The sequence below is a fragment of the Mya arenaria genome, chromosome 7 (genome assembly GCF_026914265.1).
Source record: "Mya arenaria isolate MELC-2E11 chromosome 7, ASM2691426v1".
Taxonomy (NCBI): domain Eukaryota; kingdom Metazoa; phylum Mollusca; class Bivalvia; order Myida; family Myidae; genus Mya; species Mya arenaria.
In genome coordinates this window covers 48,372,693-48,391,320 of record NC_069128.1, presented here as the reverse complement: position 1 = coordinate 48,391,320, position 18,628 = coordinate 48,372,693, and the positions used below count along the sequence as shown (strand labels likewise).

General features: G+C 32.5%; 1 protein-coding gene across 2 annotated transcripts in view; it reads right to left on the bottom strand.

Annotated features, from left to right (window-relative positions):
* LOC128240134 (uncharacterized) overlaps nt 1-18,628 on the bottom strand; it is a 51,449-nt gene that overhangs the window by 19,569 nt on the left and 13,252 nt on the right. Inside the window, exon 1 of one of the 2 annotated variants that reach the window (XM_052956654.1) lies at nt 16,789-17,026. The exons of the other annotated variant lie outside the window; for it this stretch is intronic. Within the exon in view, the coding sequence (XP_052812614.1) occupies nt 16,789-16,852 (64 nt within the window). The 5' untranslated portion in view covers nt 16,853-17,026. Of the gene's footprint in view, nt 1-16,788; nt 17,027-18,628 lie in introns of those variants that run through there. 2 annotated transcript variants of the gene reach the window in all.

The following is an 18,628-nucleotide window of genomic DNA, read 5'->3' as shown; positions in this document are numbered from 1 at the left end:
AAACACTACACGTAAGTGTTTTTAGAAGTATGTACATGTACTTCATCCATTCTTTTACGATATTCTTGCTTGCACACATCTGTGCTGTTCTTGTATCTTTAAAAAGGTTTTGAAATAAGTACTTTGAATTTAATTCCTTCGTCTGCAGATAGAGTTGGAATCCCTAATCATTAGATTACTGGGGTTCACCTAATAGTTTATTATTTTTTTGTTTTATTATTAAGTTTCCTCAATGCATACTTTGATGATAAGATTAATATTTTATGGTTTGACTTTATTCTGGATTGTTTGGATAAGATTGAGGTTTGTGCACGTAAACTGATTTAAACCCCCAGTAATTTTACATTTTACTGACCGTACCAAGGCGGAACCTAACAATCCTTTATAAACACACCTTTTTATAAAGTATACATGTACTGTGTTGTTTGTGGAGTTTTGTGCTGTTGTTCCATGTTTCTTGTTTGTGATTGTTTGTTTTCGTGTTCTTTGTCTTTGGCGTTTACCCAGTGCCATTAGACGGGGTTTATGTTTAAACGTTTGGCTACTAAGCTTGTTTCTGTAGTTTTACATATAAATATTGCACACAATTTCAAAGCATATTTTATTCAAAAGTACGTATCCAATGATTTTTCTCAAGTATTGCCTTCCTTTCGACAGAAAGACTGAATATAAAGCCATTTGTTGCATTGTAAACATCCTTTATAGCCAAACATCCACACACATGATATATTTGATATGGGTTACACTATCAAAAATAGAACTAATAATCCAGATTTTATATTAAAAACAATCAGTATGTTTAACTGACAATTCAAATGCGGTACTTTACAATCCTTGATAAACACACCTAGTTTCTTTATATAGTATATATGTACTGTGTTGTTTGTGGAGTTTTGTGCTGTTGTTCCATGTTCCTGGTTAGTGAGTGTTTGTTTTTGTGTTCGATGTCTTTGGCGTTTACCCGGTGCCATCAAACGGGGCTTATGTTTAAATTTTTGGCTACTGAGCTTGTTTCTGTAGAACTATGATAATATGGAGAAAACAAAAACCTCGAGGAGCGAACGCCAACACTAGTCTGTTGTTGTTTTTCAGTAGAAAAAAGGGCATTACACAATTCATATTACTGCCAGGTTCTTTGTGCGCATGCTTTATGTATCTAGCAGTTCATGTTTCATTTGAATATATTCTCTAGTTTTGAAATATTTAGTCATTTCTAACGAAGACAATTTCGTTATGACAATAATTACACCAAATACGTGTCCATCAGGAAAGGAACAACTAATTATTTTGTCTGAGAAAATATAAATAAATATAAATAAATATCAAAGACCTGTAAATCGTGATAAAGATATAAAAGTCAAACGTATGAACTGTGTTGTTAAATAGCAAGTTCGCTTTACCTTTTACTTATATTCATGACAATTAGTAAGAAATGCATTTTGCTCATTATTTCAAGGAGATAGTCAAATGAAAATATATGTGTATTAGTGTTTATAAGTATTTACTTCGGCGTTATTAAACTCGACAACTTAATATGCAAACTTCTTTAATAATAGTTGTTTTTCTACTGTTTCTTCTTTTGAAACAAACATGTTCAAATTAACACAATTATGTCAATAAAAATCCGGCTGTAATAAAGAGAGAACAGAGCAGCCTGCATGTTTTGAAGAAGGCTGCTGACATTTGACGTGCATGCCACTTGATTCCACAATTATGGATACCACGTTATATGAAGTACAATCATTGACGCTGCGCATAACATTGATTACATGTAAACGTAATGGTTGCTTTACTCGCACACCAATATAAATGTTCCACTGACATGAAGTTGTCTTTCAAATGTGTTGGTTCTCTGCTTTGCTTTGTTTTACCTCTACTTTATATCTGGAAACATTGATAACCAGCCTAAAAAGTAAGTACATTAAAAAAACTGGTAACCCCTATCACCCTTTAAATGAGACTAACCTTAAGAGCTATCACTATATCGAAATTTTGTGTATGATTATCTCCGTTCATAATACCAATTTAATCATTTTAACTTTTACCTTAAATATGTTCTCATACTGTACACCAGATAATGTAATCTCATGTGGGTCTTTAAGAAGTATTCTACCTAGGACGAGGAGAGAAATTTCGATTTTGTTCGGCATATATACATGTATGGCATGACGATCATCCCATTGATTGTAAAATTTGAACAACGAAATAATAATCACATTGACGTCAGATATTGTGCTTATCTAATATTAAATAATATTAATTCGGACAAGCTGAGTAGCCAGAAACCAATTATTTCGTGTTTGCATTGGTACCACGCTTTGTACGTGTTGATGCAGGTCGGGACAAGAATGATATTGTGTGAAACCCTCCAGTGAACCCGTGTTTCGGTTACCAGCCGTTCCAAGCCTATACTGCCATCATTTATTCATGAAGCTATGCGGTGTGTCTGTGGTGTTTGTATACATATTTTGTCTCTCGTTTAGTGTCCTTTGAGCCCTGTGCCTTATACCTCTTAATTTTATTACTACTATAAATGTTTCATTACTGATGTTCTGCTGCTGTTACATTGTACAAATATATTATTGTGGGTTTGTGTCACGTAATGCTACTGTTCACTTAACTTGTTGGAAGTCTTTAAGCTATTAAACAACAACCGTTCGAATGTTGGTGCTTTATTGTTCCAGTTCTTTCTAAGTATAATAATCAAGTCTAAGTACAGCATGACATTTAAGGTAATCCCGCATCCTAACTGCCGTCCATTAAGGACCCAAGGCCGCTTTCTTGCCTTCTCTAACCCAACTGTTTTTACATACAAAATCATCTCTCTTAAGTACTACTTTTTTGTATAAATATGACAGCTTTACAATCCAAGGAATACACGTTTTTGTAATTAACATGACCATTTTGTACATTTGTACCAGGTCGGCTGTCAACAACTTCCATATTCAAATGACAATCAAATATGCCCTACATTACTAAACATACAGTATGTAGACACATATCCATTTAATTAAATCTTAATTATATCTTAACTATGACGTTTTTAAACGTATTACGTCACATTTGGCCCAATCATTGTTGATTTCGTGTCTACAACAATCTGATGCACTTTTAAAGAATACAAAAAGCTTAACATTAAACTAAATGATGAACTATTTTACAGAATTTTATTTATCGCATTGTTTGCATATAGTTACCTGTCAATTTTGTTTTATGGTGAAAACACATATACTTGTGGCGATTTGTAATTCGAAATAAACAACATAAAGTAAAACCAATTAGGAATGTAACATGAACATTTGGTAGGTGTTGTTAATTACCTACAAAATGGACTACTCTATAAACAATCTGGAGATTAAACCAATAACTATAGAAACGTATAGTTATCAAAATATGGATTCGTGACGATTTGTGTGTTTTTTAAATACAAAACAGCAGGTGAAGAATACATGCTTAGACAGCAATAGATCGGTAATCACATTAGCATACTCAAATGATTTTCGAGAAATGAATTTATTTCGTGCTCATCACTTATTCAATTTTCATTCGCATAGGGCTCAAAACAAATGTATACTATCAAAGGAATACAAAAATGTTAAGCATGCTCGTTTATTACAGTAAACTGCAATCCCGTTTTTTTCTGCTTCCTACACTGAACGAAATGTTAAACATAATTGAAAACTGAAACAAAATCGATAAGGATGAAATGGTTGTTTTTATTGTTTGTAATGAGTTATAAATATTAATGGGATGTGCGTGGTTTTCCCCCATTGTGATCTATAATATATACGTAACTCCGCTATTTAAATTGTGTGCAAATTAAAGCTAAGCTTGTGTTTTATATAAAAGCTTTCACCACAGAAAGAACAATGGCTAAGAATTACGATGTTGGCTAATAAAGAATCATACAAGGTATGTTTATTAAATACGGAGTGTATAACCACTTTCAATCGCCGCTTACTAAGATCTATTCACATCACCATACTTATCAAAATCTAGTCTTATATATAGTTAACGATGGCATTTCAAGAAAGACGTATTACTAAGGCTGCTACCAAAATTGATTTTGAAATGCATTATTAAACATCAAATAAAAATGAGATATATAAATTAAAAGAATCATAAAATAACAAAATCACATGTCATTTCAAGAAGGAGTACAAATGAAATTGAAATTCAAATCTGAAAAAGCTGACAATGAAACCACAGTAGTATCATATGAATGTTGACAGTCTTTGTAACTGTGATTCGTTTTCCATATTGATTCCGTTCAAGTACTGCAATAATGATTAATTTCAAAATCAATGCTATGCAACAATCACAGCATCGTTGATTAGTCTTGTTCATTTCCTGCACAATGAAGTGCTCGTTGACGTTATTTGAAATTGGTATAATTTATCTAAGAATTACACTTTTTGGTGGAAAAAACCCTTGGAATTTCGGTTTATGAGACGTTTTCTGTCAATTACACGGCTAACGAAGATATTTTATAACGATGCATTCGCAGAAAACAATATAAAATAAGGCATTTTCCTGTAACATAGTTAAGCCTCAAGGCTGAAATGGTTCGGGTCGAAAATGTATACAGCGTCGTAACGAAGTTAAGGTATTTTTTCTAACTAACGTAAGCTTTATACCGTAAAATACCTTTTAATGCCACGTTCGTACTTTCTTTAAAGCTGCACTCTCACAGATTAATCGTTTTTACAACTCTTTTGTATTGGAATGAGCAAATTTATGCAGAATTCCATGGAAACCAGTGGTATAAGACTGCTGACATAACAGTCAGATCGCAGATTTTCATATTTAAGCTAAAAAAATTGATGTTTAATGCATTTTTCTTAAACCGTTATTAACGCTTTATGCTATCAAACATTACTTTTCGAACGGAAATATGAAAATTTGCGATCTGATCTTTTGTCAGAAGTCTTTCATCACTGGTTTGCAGATATTTACGCAAAAATTTTCTCATTACAAGAGAGAAAAAAAAAAGAATTACCCTTTTCATTTTGCGGTTTGTTAATTGTCAAAACGGAAAATCTACGAGAGTGTAGCTTTAAGATATATTGTCCTTTCGATATCAACATTAATTTATATCTTAGAATAATACAAATGCGTTGTTTCCAGAAGCAATTAGGAATTAATAAAATGTGTATGCTGCAGTTATTGACCTACATTTAAGCAAAATGCCTAAATAGATTGTTGAACATACATCTAGTTAAAAGGACCACTATTCAAGTCAACTCCTGTTAATATATGACCGTTTCAGATAACTGCTGGGATGGTTAAGTAATTCGTCAGGCTGAGTCGCATTTGAAAATCTAGAAATCTCCAAGGAACTGTTTCTCTGTTATTTCATAACTAGATCGCCATGATTGATAGGAAGACATAATTGTATCGCTATCTGACATTTGACGGCAATATTGCAAATCCGCAACACTCTAATACTCTCCAAATATTAACAATCATTGGTATCAGACGCATTTTGCTTATGCTTCAATGACGACGTCAAATGAAAGAAATCATGTGGATCAGTATTTGTAATTATATCCTTTAGAGTCATGAACAGATCCAATTCAGTATGCAAACATATATTTCCAGAATTATTTTAGAGTTTTGTTGTTCTTTCTATGTGTCAAATATATGCAGATTGGGACATGCCAATAAATTAAGCGTGCAGTTAATTGTTTTACTTAAAAGGCAACAAATGATCCGTGTTTTGAAGAGGACAATTGATATTTAAATTCCATGCCACTCGATTCAACAATCATGCATTCTTTATAATATGAAGTCCAATATGATACACTACGCAATAAAATGTAGAGTTTTACATTGACAAATCGATGGAGTCTGACATGCAAGCAATATGAATGTGCGAATGACACGATGTTGTTATTCAATGTTCCGGCTAGTTTTATCTGTTCCAGCTATACTCAAACGGCAAAAAATATATGAAACTAAAGTAAGCATAGTCTCATAGTTTGACAGCATAGCTTTCAATATTTGGTATGCAAATGTATGTTGATCTCAGATTCTTTTTATGAATTAACCTTTAGTATACTCCTAATATAAAATGTTATTAAACATTACTTTTAATTTAAATAAAATCATTGAGTGTATTTTTGCCGCAATCTGTCTCAAAATATACCTCTTGTTGCGCCTATATTAAGTTGCATAGCTTCACCAAGACGATTATCCTGTTTCAAATTGCAAAAATTAATATAATGATGTCTTAAAATGTTCTTACGTTATATTGCAAATTAATCCAAAGGAAAAGCCTCTGTAGCAAGAAACCTTATTACTTTTCGGGATGTGCACAACACTTTGCTTATTCTTTTGCCCCCGTTTAACGATCTCCTTCAAATGATTTATGTTGTAAGCGATCTTTTGTTAAAAGTATCTTCTATGGCCTAGAGTGTAAGATAGGTTCATTCCGACCCGAACGTAGGGTGGTTTGCTGAAACAAGGTTAACCGATTTTCTGCAGAACACCCTGCGCGAGGGTTGGGATGAACCTATCTTACACGAGCGGTTATGAAAGATGCTTTTTCTCCGACCTCATTTAACCAAATTAAGTAAAAGTTTTTTTTTTGCTAGAACTCTTTTGTTCGTAGTGGAAAAGAACGCGTATGGATATGTATTAAATCGTGGTTGTCATGGATATGCGCGCAGTGACTCAGATTATGTTAATAGTCGATTCGGTCCTTAGATAGTTCTGAGGAGAGTGAAGCATTATTTCTTGAAAGGTGAGTGAAAACGTTTTTATTGTGACATTTGAAGCGAGAAATAATTAATAAGCATTCCAAATATTGCCACAAGACAAGGTTTCTATGATGCTTCAATCGACGGTCTTCAACAATGGAGTTAATTACAATGTGATGACCATTAAAAAGGAGATCCATACGGGTACTTGTTTTATCTTTGCCCGTGGGTAAGATAAGAATTTCTAGCATTGTTAAATTTTCGGATCTACATATCTGAGGTGGGAGAAAAGGTTGTTTTTCTTTATTTTATGAAAAATCACCAAACAACAACTGGCGGATATTTATTTATACAAAATTGTGGAACTCAATCCTTAAACAGTTTAAATCTCAAAATCGTTACTTTAGTTTGATAGTGATTATTTACTTACTTTTCTCTATAGAACTCAACAATAAACTTTGAATAATGTTTTATCTGCAACAAACATTGTTTTTACATACAAAAAGAACCTACAAGTTTTGACATCTGACTCTTAATATCGTGAAACGAGTCTCTTTAAAGGGCTGCAATATATGTTAACACCTGATAAATGCACAAAAGAAAGGCGTACATCTGTTTGCATTTGATTTTAAAGGTAAACAAAAAGCAAACAATTTGTGTGCAGATGAAATAATATCAGCCTTAACAAATTGAATTTCAAATAATAGCCTTGTTACCAGGCATTTTTATGCTAAAAGGGCGACACAATATCGCGTACTTTTTTATCTTAATTTCACATCTTTTTTGTATCTCTATCATTAAGGTCAAATGTGTTAAACATAATGATCCATAACATTAATAGGTTTCTTTGTGCATCGATGAAGTGCCAAACTATATTGTCCCGTTTACTTTACGAAAGGTTTAACTTAATTATTCAAAACTGTGAACGAACATTTTACGCGAATGTTGAAATAAACAGAACACACGTAGTTGTAGAGAACACTAAATAAGTTGTTAGGATGTGCAATTTATAATATGATAGGTTTATAAGAAGACATACGCACATTATTAAGTATAGAAAATCATGTCTTATTATAATCTGAACTCTGGAGAAGCCTCATTAAAATGACGGATTGAGTCTCTTTGTAACAATGGTTCCATCACCATTTGTAAACGCAACGTTTATAAGCTTTATTAAAAGCCAACATGATGAAGTGTTCACTTTTCTCCAATCTAGAAATTAAACCAATTAAGATGACAAGTATGGGAAGGTAAATCTATATATGTCGACCATAGGTGTTTTACTTTTCTTTGTCGAAACGTGAAGCACTATCATATTGCGTAAGATTATTAACATTTCTATCATTTCTTAGAAAGAATAACAAAACACCTGAGATAAGTTAGAAAATATTTTATATTTTCAAAAACCATGATTTTTTTACTGAAAAATAGTGGAGTTTAAACTCCTGCATCATTTACCACAACGATTTTCCTTTGTTCCCTAGCCGTCTCAGTTACGACTATACAAAACAACACATATAATTACAGCTTGGATTTCAGAACAGGACCTGGGAACAACCGGCTGAATATTTTGTTTTTTTATATGTTTAACAGTGGGACCTTCTGTAATTATTCTATTCATTTTTGTCTGGTTTCTATGCAGACAGGCTAATTGGCGATATTTGTTATGAATAATTAAAAAAAAAACACACACAACATAAAACTGGCTTAAAAATGTCTTTACAGCAACAAATTTATCATCACAATAGTATATTATGTATTGTATTGTATGTTGCATGTGTAAATAAAAAACGGGATTTTGACTGAACAATTGTTTTAATAAGCTTATAATCAATACATATCTACATTTCATTAAATACCTAAATAATACGTCCAATCATTGACTCTCAATTTCAACAAGTGTCCGTACACTATATTTTCGTATCGGGACGCACGCGAATACAAATCCTGTATTTTTTGTATTCTTTACTATTCATAGGTCCTATGTTCAACCTATGATAAAGACCGAAACGGGTAAAAAGGTTCCGAATGAAAATCGGGATCGACAGACCTTCTAAAGTTTAATAACTTACAAACCTTCGGCTTAAAAAAAATAAAAAATAACAAATTAGTTCTGACAGGTCCTATATGCTAAAACCTAAGTAAGATACATTCAATATCAAAGGTATACAATATTGTTAAATATGTTCGATGATAAAACGAAACTGCAATCTTGATCTGTTCTGATACCCGAATTGCTCGGATTGTTGACTGGAACTTGATGGGTTTTTTAAATTGGCGTATTAATAAATGTACATAAATAAGGTTGGTGTGCCGTTCCGCCATGTAATTGTTTGTAGCATTTTAAATTTTAAACAAAAAATGTTTGCAAGTTAAAGCTTAATGGTTTTTGTAAATACAACGCTTCAATCACAGAGAAAACAGTTATTAAAATAATGCTACTATTTTGACTAATAAAGATAACTTTCATATCGGCGTATTAAATAGAGAAGTTTTAACTCATAATCACTTAAAATGGACAGTCGATTGCTATTGTTCTTTCACAATGAATTTAGTGAGTACAATTTGTTATACATAGAACGTAGGCTGCTACTTCCTGTTACATCAAAATGTCAAACGGAAACATTTGAAATTATATTGAACGTACTACAAACACCTGTCCATTTAATTTTCATGTTGTGTTTAAACGGTGTTTGCAATATGATATACGTCAAAGTAAAGGCACAACAAAGGAAACCTCAAAGAATTTCAGAGGGATATCACCGCTTTGCTTACTTTATTGCTGCCATAAATACACTATTGAAAATTATTAAAATTAATTCGTTAATTTTTCTTGTTATTTTTTACGAATTAAAGCACTATCTTATAACAATTTTGATTTTGTTCCATTTTTAACAAAAGTATAATTTTCAGTAAAAACAACATGAACCTTGTCCAAAACGACGTAAGCAATCATAGATACTAACTATTTAAAACACACATTTTTTCTGAATGTCTTGAAAACTCAAGATCAAAATAATAGAGTTGAAAATATGTTGAGCGTTACCATGGCACTAAGGTTTTATTCATACCAACGTCAACTAGTTACAATTAATTACTTTGATGTTATTCTGTTACTCGTAGAAATAATTTCCATAAAAGGAATGATGTGTGTGTATTAGAAAAACCAACTTATACTTGACATTCAATAATATATTGCTGACAAAGGCAAAAAATAGAGGATATTACATGAATGGTTAGTCAAAACGGAGGTAATTAAAGTTTTACTTGTTATTACGAGCCTTGACATTTTTTGTATCTACTCCACATTAATAAGTTTTATATTTAATTGTCAGAAATGTGATATTCTAGTTATGCCATTGATAAACATAGGATGATTTGAAGCGAAAAAAATAATAAAACGTCGCCATGCAACGCGCATAATTAAAAACGCATTTATTCATGGCATCATGTTGAGAAGCATTATTGTAGTAGTATATTAAAACGATATAATTCAGTTATTTCATGATGCCAACGAGTCTTATGGAATAATATAAAATATAAAACGACTGGTGTTTTTAATGTATTCCGTCATAATAGAACTGTTAAAACGTCCGGTTGTCCGGTTAGCGCAGTGGTTAGTGCACTCGCTTCTCACCTAGGCGACCCGGTTTCGATTCTCGGCTTAGGCGCTTGTGAGTTTGGTATATAGTCACGGAGACGGACAAGTGGGTTTCCACCGGGTACTCCGGTTTTCCCCACAACAGAAGACCACACTCTTGCGCAACATCATGCCAACGAGAGTGATTAATATAAGTTGCAATAGCTTGATTCGCAATCGTTGTAAAAATAAAATACGTTTAAACTAACGTCCGAATATGGCTATGACAATAAACGGCGTGTACACAAATGCCGAAAATGATCGTTTCATCTTTTGGTAAAAAAATGTGATCAATAACGAACATTTCTAACTGTTTTTAGAAAATAAACATCTCCAAAGACTTTCTTTTGTAAACCTTTTTAAAGCTTGCTGCAATTACTGTAATGCTAGATGTATAGATTTAATTACATTGCCAAAGACCATAAACAAAGATTTTTTTAAAGCTTGCTGCAATTTCTGTAATACTAGATGTATGGATTTATTTACATTGTCAAAGAACATAAACAAAGAAATTTTTAGGAGTTAACTGTCATTAGGTCATGTTCTTAGGCATGTTTTTACTTTTGCTCACATGTTTACCAGCCTCAGCATCAATATGGTCTTAGATTTAGTAACACAAATGGATAAACAATGATGTCTGCATTCCATTGTTTTAAGCCGGATATATTACTTGTAACAGTACATCTGGAAAGTTCGAAGCGCCATAAAATTGAAACCCCTGTATATACATGTTAAATAATACTGGCTTATATGATATTAACCTCGTTGTACATTGCTATAGCCTTTGTCCTTTATTTTATCAAGACGAAAGCTTTTGACATTACATAGGAATCAAACGTGTTCTCAGACCCGTGTGTACTGTAGTAAGCCAGTAACACCTGTTCTTTACACATACACTAAACATATCATCATGTACTATGTCTGTGTTGTGTTGTGTCTCTCCTTGTATGTTTGGAAGGCCTTTGCAACTTGTGCCTCTAAATGTTTGTCAATTCGGCTTGTCCCTGTAATTTTGATTGTTTTAACGGACGATACCAGTTCCAGTATGCATCCATAATGATTGCATCTATACCATAACCATGACAATTGTTTATATAGTTATCTGAATGCATCATTATTAAGTATGAATATGCAGTAATTTTAAGTTGTGTGTCTCTGTTTGAGTATCTGCTGCCTTCGAACATTCCTCTATTGAAACAATTGATAACTTTGTATTGGATATTGTATTTATGGAAAATACTAGAGTCAGTATGTCAGCCATACCAGCGATGTACGGTTGTTGCTTGGAGAGTCATGTTATTGATCAGGTCGTGTTTTCCATCGTAAATCATTCATGGCAATTCCCGATGGAATAACTAGGAATTGTATAGGAGCCGCTCTCCCCCATTACGTACATACGCTGTAATGAATTATAGACAGACGGTGTATTATGATGTTACATATATATTATACAATATGAATGATGAACGAGCATTTCACGCATAGACTCTCCATGCAAGGTGACCAATACTAGGGTAGTGATAATGCATTCGTTCACAAATGAAGTAGCAACCACTTACTAATCATAAGCCATGTTGTGTTCAGTATGTTTATATGCGCTGTATATTTATATATATATATGCCTTCATATATACTGTATGTTTACTGTTTACCCGCGGGACTTTCTGCAGCTACTCTATTGATTGTATCATGTTTACCTGAGCAAACAGGGTGATTGGAAGTATTTGTTATGAATAATGCAAACATATATTATTGCCTCAACATGCCTATACGGATAGAAATTGACACGAATTGAGTTATGACAATCATAAAACTATGTCTAGATACGTTCGTTCAAAAACTTATGAAAACACCTTTAGTTTCATAACAATAAAAATACTACTACTACTACTACTACTACTACTACTACTACTACTACTACTACTACTACTACTACTACTACTACTACTACTAATAATAATAATAATGATAATAATGATAATAATAATAATAGACATGATAATAATAATAATAATAATAATAATAATAATAATAATAATAATAATAATAATAAAATAATAAAAAAATAAAAATAAATAATAATAATAATAATAATAATAATAATAATAATAATAATAATTATAATAATAATATTAATAAAAATTAATAATAAAAATAATAATAATAATAATAAAAATAATAATAATAATAATAATAATAATAATAATAACTCAAGACTTGTCTGGATGAAAATTCACAACAAAGTGATATTTCAACATTTTCCGAAGGATATGAAACTCTTTGAAACGATAGTTAATAAGTCAAAGTAAGTCAAGTCTTGATGAAATTCACAATTATTTTTTTTAACATTAGCGGAAGGATATTGAACTCTTTGAAATGAATGTTCGTTTTCCCTATTGCTTCTGTTAAAAGTCTAAAGACAATTAATGTCGAAATCAAAGCCATGCAACAAACATAACATCGATGATTGGTTTTGTTAATTTCCTGCAGAACAAAGTGCTTACTGACATCAATCCAGGAACAGTTTTGATTTTATTGTACGCCATTTATATCAATGCTGTATAATCAGTGTTGGACAAATTTGTTATTCGGCTCCAGTGCAGTTTTGTATCCACACAAGAAAGACATTTAATTAAAACAATGGAAACAACAATGTCATGACGAAGCCCATTAAAGGATCAGACAATATCAAAGGGGATTTAAGACTCAGTACTTAGTATCTTTCTCGTTGTTATAAGTTTAAGCTTTACGGGGTTGATTTACCCAGGTCAATTAGATGAAATAAAATGTCACATGCCGCTCATTAAAATTGTTTGCTATAAACGAATATTATTTTTCGAAAACGCACATCTCACAAAGCATGAATGTTCCTGGAGTTTGCATTGCATTATTTAAATGGCATGGTTTTCTGTCAAATGTCGGTGTTAAAGAGGCGCCTTCTTCCCTTTAGTTTAGTTAAAGCTGTATTTATTGTACAACGAATGTGATAACTAATGTGCGGCCATGGTTCGAATTCCCGGCCTTGGCGCATGTGAGTTTGGTAGGTAATCAATACTTCTTCTCCGGGTTATCCGGTTTCATCTTGCGCAGCATCGTGACTCAGAGTAAGTTCATTCATAGCTCGGGAATTCGAACCATGGCCGCCTTGGTGAAAGGATAGTGTGCAAAAACAACAACACTAACTAGACTACCTCACTTTATTTTCTTGTCATCCATTGGCATGGGCTTCGTAAGTCTAACCAAGTGCATATACAAGTAGATCGAATATAGACGGTCTGACCTGGATGTCACAATTATAAGAGAGAGGTAAAGATTAGGTCATTGTGCAAATTTATGTTCATGAAATTTAACTTTTACACTCAATTGATAAGGTCAATATACTTTTTTATGTTTTTATATTGAATACGTGTTCATAAATCTTAGTTCATAAAAAGGATAAAAGTTATTTTACGATGGTCTATCCATGGTTTCTGACAGCTTCACATCGATATTCATGGCAACACTCGTCCTTAAAATGTCCAAACCCAGTTAAGTTCGTTTTGAAATTACCATGTTTCATCTGGATGGATACGTAAATGTATAGCCCTTGTTTTCAGTTAAGAAAAGAATTATGTATTTTAGCTTGTATGTGAAGAAATCACTCTCGAGTCCTATTGCTCGGCAGAAACCAGACCTATGTCCTTTTTGAGAAACTATGGGAAAAGTTATTGATAAGTCAAATGTTAAAAATACTTGTTTTACAGTCATTGAAACAAAAATGTTTTTTAAGAAGTCTTAATAATAGAACAATAAAGTCTAACGTCTGTCCAATTAGACATTCAAAGTCAGAATGTACGCTTTAACTCCTAAGGGGAAGAACGATTAGCACAACAAAGACGCAATAAAACTCAACTCAGTTTCATTGTAAACAAACATAATCAACGTTTATAACGATAATAAGCCTTGTTTTCACAACTGCTTCTTTCAGTAGGGGCAATTAATTGTGAAATAAAATACGCAGCTCTTCACTTTAAGCATTATATAACAGTGTTGTTATGTACATGCGCTGCACGTAAAGCATTATATGACATTGTCCATGAATATTGACGAAGGAAACACATCTGACATTATTGGTGGTAAGAAAGATTGCTGATTATTAGACTTTTATAATTTAGATAAACCAAATATGAATGTATTCGTCATTTATTAGTTCAGCCTAACACGTGACCTTCGACTTCTACCATAACGATCTTGTTGACCAGTATTAGATGACCCGCGAGAGTCTCTGTAGTAACTCTATTGATTGTATCATTTGTTCTGTGCAGATAGGCTGATTAGAAATATTTGTTATGAATAATTTAATCACATTTATTTGCCGCAAACATGCTTGAACGAAAATATTATGGGTATTACAAGAGTACAGCGTATAGAGTAGAAATTATAACAAAAGTTCATAAAAGTAAAAAAGTAAAAGTAAAAGTTTTCATAAAGTTCGTATTGACAATTTCTCGCACATATTAACAGTCCGTGAATCTAGCCATCAAACGCAAATTCACACTTTCCAAATTATTCATTGGTAAATATAACTGCTTTGTTTAAAATTAAGTACTGTGACATTCAGTTCTGTTTTATCTGGCAGATATGCTCTCGGAAAGGTCTTTAGGGACTCCTTGTTTATCGATTACGAGGGAATGTTTACTCTGACATTGTGATTGTCGAAACAAGAAAACCACTTAAGAAACTGTCAATAAACAGTCGCCGCTATATTCATACTGTAAACGTTCTCGTGCTTTCAAGGGGAAAATTATCCAGAATCAATTCAACAGGATCTACATCCCTGCTGGTTGAAAAATGTATCATAACTGGAAAATAAAATGGCAACATAGAATAATCTGAACCATTTACGAGGCAAATATCAGAATTATTCACTATGAATGTAATCACCAATGTTTACAAAGATGCAATGTAAACATTGAGTGCACCCATTAAGAATCTTTGTTTTGATTTCCGGCAAGGCAATCACTCCTGACGCAGCACTCGGATTTGCAGAACAATATAATTAAGCCTTTGTATTGATTGCAATCGGCTAGAGGTATTTTTTGTTTGAAGTGGATGATGGAAGAGGATGAAAATGTTGCTTGTTCAGGGAGAGAGTGATGCAGCGTTATAGTATCTCCAATTTAGAGAAATTATAATTGTTCGAATCATCGAGCAATAGAAAGCGTTCATCTTAGAAGGTCGTAGACAATAACAATGGGAATCTGTAAAATGGCGTTTTTTTAAATAATAATACATTGTGTAAATATATATTGATATCAGATTATGACGATTTAGATTCTAGATAATGATATTTAAACAATGCGCTGATTAATAAGTGAGACTATTTCTAAATAATATTTTTCTTTTACTATTTAAGTGCTGACATGTGATACCTTATATATGGTTATTCATTTCCTTATGGTCTTTTGGTTTTGCGTGCTTTAAGGAACAAATTTGCTGCTAGGTAATATGTCATTTTCTTTTATTTTATTTGTAGTTCTCTTTCCACGAATACAAATAGTTTTGGATTATGAAAAGGTAGTTTTTTTCGAATTTGTAATTACCAGACAAGAAGTCCACATCCCATCATAATAATTCATTTTGAAAATGTAGATCAATTTTAAAGGAACAAAAATAAAACACACTTTCTAATCATAATTATGCTTTGTTTACATGCATGTTTTAGAAAAAAATGTTAATTCTAACAGAGAATAACAGACACTCTCTATGCCAAAAATATAATTGATTAGTCGACGTAAAACGTATTCTGACCGCTGTTCACACCACTGGTCATACGACAAGAAATAAATGAGCAACACATTGTTCTGGTAATGTTGAAATGATATTTTAAGCAAACTGTTTTATATCTTTGTACACACCATCGGTCAATACAGTAGAGTGTGCCTAATATAATGTCAAGGTGCGATTATTTATAGGTAAATGAGCATTTAATGGTACTCTAATGTGTTACGTTTATATTACTAATACCGCCTCATTATAAAGTTGTGGTCAACCATGGTGAATGATGATGGAAAAAAACACAGATTGGTAAACATTATACATAGCCAATCGTTTGTTTGCATGCAGACAATTTTAAACGAATGTTCTCCTGAACTGTGCCAGTCAAATTGTTTTCTTACGAAGAAAAACCTAATGTACAACGTTTAAAAACATCAATGATTTAGCCAATTTAGATATCCTTTCAAATCATAAAAAGTATAAAAAAAAGAAATTACTTCATAGTTACAATATGGTTTGTTGCATACTGCACACTTCTGTAAATATATTTTTTGGATTAAATGCAAAAGTGACCGCGATATATGCAACACTTAGTAATAAACAAACAACGTCAGATAATCAAAGCTCGACCAGGAGATCAAAATAATGACAATCAAAAACAATGTCAACAGCGACGCTAAAGAAACTTACATATGGGATCAATAGATAGAGATATAAATCCAAGAACAATCGCGAAATTGCAAGCGAATTCCATATTTATCCTTGTAGAGCTCCCAACTGGCAGTCTTTACATGGAAATTCCGTAAAACACAGCTGAGCCAGCGAGTATTGAGCTATCATTAGGCGTCCGAACTGCGAGGACGCATGATCATTACTGAGAGCTCTGGTATTGATAAAATCATTCTCGTTCTCTTTTCTGACTTGTTACATTGTCCTATATATGTGCGGTGAGCTTGAGGCTTACCAATTCAATAATACAATGGAAGCTACAAGGACTAGACCAGTAGCAGAAAAGCGATAACTATGACACTGTTTTTGCGGCACATGTTTAGGGCCAAATTAAATACAATGGGCACGAGTGTGAATACGCTATACGGGGAAAATTTATCATGGTCGGTTAGATGTAATTAAATGTCTCATGTGGCTCATAAAATTAATTCCTTCAAAGAAATGATACAATTTGTAAACGCATATCTTAAAATGCTTGAATGTCACTTTAGATATATAATAAAACATGTTTTTTCTGCCAAATGCTGGTTTTACATACACGTTTTACTTAACATGAGTTTCTGTTGTTTGAACTTTCTTTATTTTACAACGAGTTTGAAGAGTGCTATAATAACCTTAACTCAGTCAACATAGTTGTCCCAATGTTAAGTCAGAGTGTGGTCTTCTTATGTTATTGGGGAAACAGGAAAATCAGATAATTGTGGTTTTGTCATGATTCAATGATAGATATTGAAATAAGTTTATGTCATGTCAATCATGTTCTTGGCAGTTGAAGGAATATATCATATGTAAAGTCCATATGATTTATAAATTTATTGAACATTTTTTCGAAAGGTTATGTTTTTTTCCAAATGACACTGTGTACACAGGTAAATGGAGTGATTGCCTGTCTTGGAATACACATTGCATGACACTTAATTCCTCAAAGGAATACAACATAACATGAACGTCAATAAGAGCAACAGTTGTCAATACATACATATAACTGACAGACCGAAGAGATGGAAAGTGCGTGATTCACACTTGCAAGTAATATGAACACTGCCCATTACATATTGCTTTTTATGTGTTCAAGGTTGTCTTGTCTTTAAAAAAATATTTTGTTTATAGTCGCAGAAGTATCTTCAACCTTTTTGGGATATTCTGTTTAAAATAGTTAAAATAAATTAATGTTTTTCATGAGCTTTTTATAATGTGAAGCCCTGCGATTCAAAGGAGGAGCATGCTAATTAAGAATGTTTAAACCTATTTCTTTTACAGAATCGGGACATAGAACATGTCTTTTTATATAACGTTTGAGGTAAATGAAGGGCTTTTAAGAAATAGGGGTTTCAATGAGAAATGGATCAGTAATATTCCACAGCTTAGATTATTTTTCGCGTGTTTCAATTGCCACTGCGTCTGAAATACATGTGTATGATGTGTTAAATATGTAGCACAAAGTCAAAATTTAAACTAGCGGTCTATTCTTTAGGAAAGACAAAAACTGGCCAATATATTTGAAATCAATGTATAGGTTCTGTTTAATCTGTAGTACGAAGTCCAAATTATAACTTGAGGTCCATTCTTTAAGAAAGACAAAAACTGGCCAAAAGCGGACGTTATCTTTGTCTGAAATGGCTATATGAAAGTAATATAAACGCATGTCAACATTAATACCCTCTTAAGACGAAATTCAAGAGCATTAAAGAAAATAAGGTATTTTCCTACCTAAAAGGGAAGCAAACGAATAAATCGGAAGTTTCAAACATTTTTGAACGGCGCTAGAAAGATTGCCCTTAGTATCGTTCCAACAGAATGA